The 4,236-nt window shown below is 32.6% G+C and overlaps 1 protein-coding gene across 1 annotated transcript; it reads right to left on the bottom strand.

Annotated features, from left to right (window-relative positions):
* Positions 1-2,129: 2,129 nt before the first annotated feature.
* LOC110289405 (olfactory receptor 8K3-like) lies at positions 2,130-3,080 on the bottom strand. Its single transcript, XM_021155598.1, has one exon. It carries the CDS (start codon positions 3,075-3,077, stop codon positions 2,130-2,132), a length of 948 nt encoding a protein of 315 aa, XP_021011257.1. The 5' UTR covers positions 3,078-3,080.
* Positions 3,081-4,236: the final 1,156 nt, after the last annotated feature.

Here is a 4,236-nt window from a genome sequence, read left to right on the forward strand (position 1 = left end):
TTTCCCAAAGGAATTATGCTTCATTTGTCTTCTGGTTAGAAATTAGCAAGAGGAAAATGTGGTGAGTCGTGTGTAAAACCTAACAAAAGCAAGCTAAACCAAGCCAAACAAAACAACAAATATGTAAAACAGAATTAAAACAAAAACAAAAACAGAACAAAACAAAACAAAACAAACAAACAAAAAAACAAAAACAAGCAAACAATGAAACCACAATACTTCAGGAATACCGTCTATTCTGTTTCTGCTCCATGTGGGAAAAATCATTTTCAACAATACTTAAAACATTGTTTTTAGCATGTGTTTGGGCATTTTATCCTTTAAAACAGTATTGTGTTCAAACTAATTGGTTAGTTTTTTAAATTAAAAATTTTATTAAGTTTTAATAACTAATTACATGCTGTTCATTTGGATCTTGTAGTGTATATTTGTTTTTTACATAAAGAAATGTTGGCCATCCATGGGAGGAGAGGCCCTTGGTTTTGTAAAGATCATATGAGTCAATACAGGGGAATGCCAGGGCCAGGATGCAGGAGTGGGTGGGTTGGGGAGCAGGGCAGCGGTGGGTATAGGGAGCTTTGGGGATATCATTTGAAATGTAAATGAAGAAAATATCTAATAAAAAAATAGGAAAAAAAAGAAAAAAAAAAAAAAAGAAATGTCATTCATTGACCAAGAATGGCCAAGTCACTGGCTCAATCTCTCCTCTCTGGAATGACAAAATTTGATTTCTTATATCCAATTTAAATATTAGAATTTCATATCTTTATTATCAATCTATTATTTGATTATGATTTGCATTGCCACAGACATATTAAAGTTATGTTTTATTCTATTCATTTATTATTGTGTTAGATTTGCTTTGGTACCAAACCCACAAAACAAATTTCAAGCATTACCAAATGTTATTTCTTTATTAACATATCTCTACTTTTTATTTTTCAAATCATCTTCTTCAGCCCAGATTTACCTCAGATTCACTAATTAGCCCAGGCTTTCCCAAGAATCCTGATTTTTCTGCCTTTACATCCCAATTAATTTTAGTGATGGCATTTTACTCAATAATCAAACAGTATATGTCTTACAGGAAATATACTTTATGTATATCAAGAAACATCAAATCATTCAGCATAGTGAACAGGAAAAAAATTAAGATTATTTTAAGAACAAGAAAAAAGTAAAGTATTACAAGCCGCAGTGGAAAACTCGACATCTTACCTGAATACACACACACACACGCTCCACACACTCATGCTCCCATATGTATGCAAACTCATGCACATATAAACACAGAGAGAATTATACAATATCAAATGATACACTGAAATTATGAGATATATAATTACTAAATATTTGGCTTTAGTTTTTGCTATTGTGATCATATATGAGGTGATATGAAGAAGAATTGAAGTAGAACAAGGACATAAATATTTCAGTGGAATGAAAGTTTTTGCATGCTCTGATATTACTGGCACCTTACCAAACGGATAGACTTCATTTTTATTGTGATTAGAACCTTTTAATACAGTAAATGGATATGTACATGGATACCAAATGTATATAAATACAACTATAATAACAGTGTATTTTCATACAAGTAAATACACAGATACACATAAGCGCTAGGCAATTTATTGTAAAGTTCAATCCACAAAATTAAAATCATCCTAAAACTTCCTTTTTTTTAAGATTCATTTATTTATTATATGTAAGTACACTGTAGCTTTCTTCAGACACTCCAGAAGAGGGCATCAGATTTCGTTATGGATGGTTGTGAGCCACCATGTGGTTGCTGGGATTTGAACTCGGGACCTTTGGAAGAGCAGTCGGCGCTCTTAACCACTGAGACATCTCACCAGCCCATCCTAAAACTTCCTAATCACCACAAAATTCAAAATCATTTGAGACACTTGTCATTCTCTTCATTTAAATACAATACACACATTGTTACTCTCTTCAGTTTATACATTTTAAAAGAATTTTCTGTGTTACCTCATTTTTTCAAAGCTTTTCTTTACAATTGGTCTTCTCTTCAGAGAAGAGGGGTTCTTTTCTATTTTCTTTGCTGAAACTTATAGAACATTTACATTCATTTGTGAACTAAGGTAAAATTTAATATCCTGTGACTTCTATGAGAAATTATTTTGTATCATTTTTCCTGTCTTTCTAAGAGCATATTTTACATCTTTGTTTCTTAAACTGTAGATCAAAGGATTTAACATAGGGATAACTAGGGTATAGAAGATGGAAGCCACCTTGTCAGTGTCAAAGGAGTGACTGGTCTTAGGTTGCACATACATAAAAATCAAAGTCCCATAAAAGACAGAGACCACAGTCAGATGGGAGCCACAGGTGGAGAAAGCCTTCCGTCTTCCCTCAGCAGAGTTCATTCTGAGAATAGCTCTGAAGATGAGCAGATAAGAGCCAAGGATGATCAGGAGAGAGGAAATCAAATTAATAGCAGATAAAATTAAAATTATCAGTCCGATTTTATCTGTATTTGTGCAAAGCAGAGATATCAAGGGAAGACCATCACAGTAGAAATGAGGGATGACATTGTAGCCACAGAAGGATGAAGAGAAGATATTAATGGTGACTATGAGAGAAATAAATACACTGTAAAGGTATGGTATTGCTACAAGTACCCAACATACAGTTTGTGACATGATGACACTGTAGAGCAGAGGGTTACAGATAGCTACATAGCGGTCATAAGACATTACAGATAGAATGAACAGTTCACAAGCAATGAACAGAAGAAAGAAGGCTAATTGTGTAGCACAAAGATGAAAGGATATTGTATTTTTACTGACAACAAAATTTGCTAACATTTTAGGTCCAATAGCAGTTGAATAACCAAGATCTGTGATAGCTAGGTGTCTGAGAAAGAAGTACATAGGTGTTTGCAGCCTTGATTCCACTATGGTAAGAATGATCATGCCCAAGTTGCCAAACAGTGAGATCAGATAGATCATGAGAAACAGTCCAAACAATGGGACCTGCAGCTCAGGGCGGTCTGTGATACCCCCCAGGATAAATTCAGTCACTACTGTGAGGTTTTGGCTCTCCATCTTCATTCATTCAAAAACCTATCATGAGTAGAGTAGCACAGTTTAGAGATTTCAAATATTATATTCTGGATTTTTATTATTCAAGATCCATTAAAAATAATTCAAAATTTATTAAGTATAATGTGTCCAAGTATGTCAAATTAGTGTTTGAAAAGAAATCTATTTAAAAAGAGGTGTATATACACTTCTGTGCACACGTATGTCTGTGCATACATATGTCTTGACATATGTATGAATCTTTGGTTCTCAACCAACGACTATTTTATTCAGAGAACATTATTGTTGCTAACAATACATGGTTTTTCCAATACGAATGTGAGCTCTTCCTTTAATCTAATGGTTTAACAGTAGTTAATATGGAAAGCAAATTAACTTTCCACATCAAATGTATATAGTGGACAAAATTCAAACTAAATTTCTGTTACTTTTGGGATCTAGTAACATTGCTAAACAGCCACATGTATATATGTATAGAAAAATAAATATACTATTTTATAATATATGCCTTATTATAAATTATATATAAATAGATTACATGTAAAATCTGCAAATTGTAGTTAGATAAATTTATATGCATATGAATAAAATTTATTTTCACTTTGCTTTTATTTCTGAAATGATCCAAATAAACTGTAACATTTAACAAGTATATAGTTGTAATAACATATTAGGTCCATGCTAGTACCAATACACATACCACTTAAATATTTCAAAAGTGCACAGAAGGCTACTTTCATAGGTATATCTAGAGAATCTGTAGAGATGTAGGTTGAAATATCCAGAGTGGTTATAGGGATCCATCTTTATCATATAGAATCTCACTCAAAGTTGTCTTTATTTGCATTAACAAAAGTGCTTGTAAGTATATCTGTGCCATCCCATTACATACTAACCTATAATATACAACTTTTTCTTTGGGAAAATAAGATGATTTGTTTAAAATATTTTTTAGCACCAAGGAGTCTCAATATGGTGTTTTGAAAACCTGAAGTAGAGGTAACCTATCCAGGGAGTCTTTGCTCCCTTAGCATAGTTCACAAAGATGCTGCACACGTTGATTTTAAAGTCACTTGTTATAATAACTCACCTGATTGTTCCTCATATATTTGTGTGTGTACATTATACAAGATGGATTGTAGCTTCTTTGTTACATCTGTAATGATGA

The sequence above is a fragment of the Mus caroli genome, chromosome 2 (genome assembly GCF_900094665.2).
Source record: "Mus caroli chromosome 2, CAROLI_EIJ_v1.1, whole genome shotgun sequence".
In the NCBI taxonomy this organism is placed as follows: domain Eukaryota; kingdom Metazoa; phylum Chordata; class Mammalia; order Rodentia; family Muridae; genus Mus; species Mus caroli.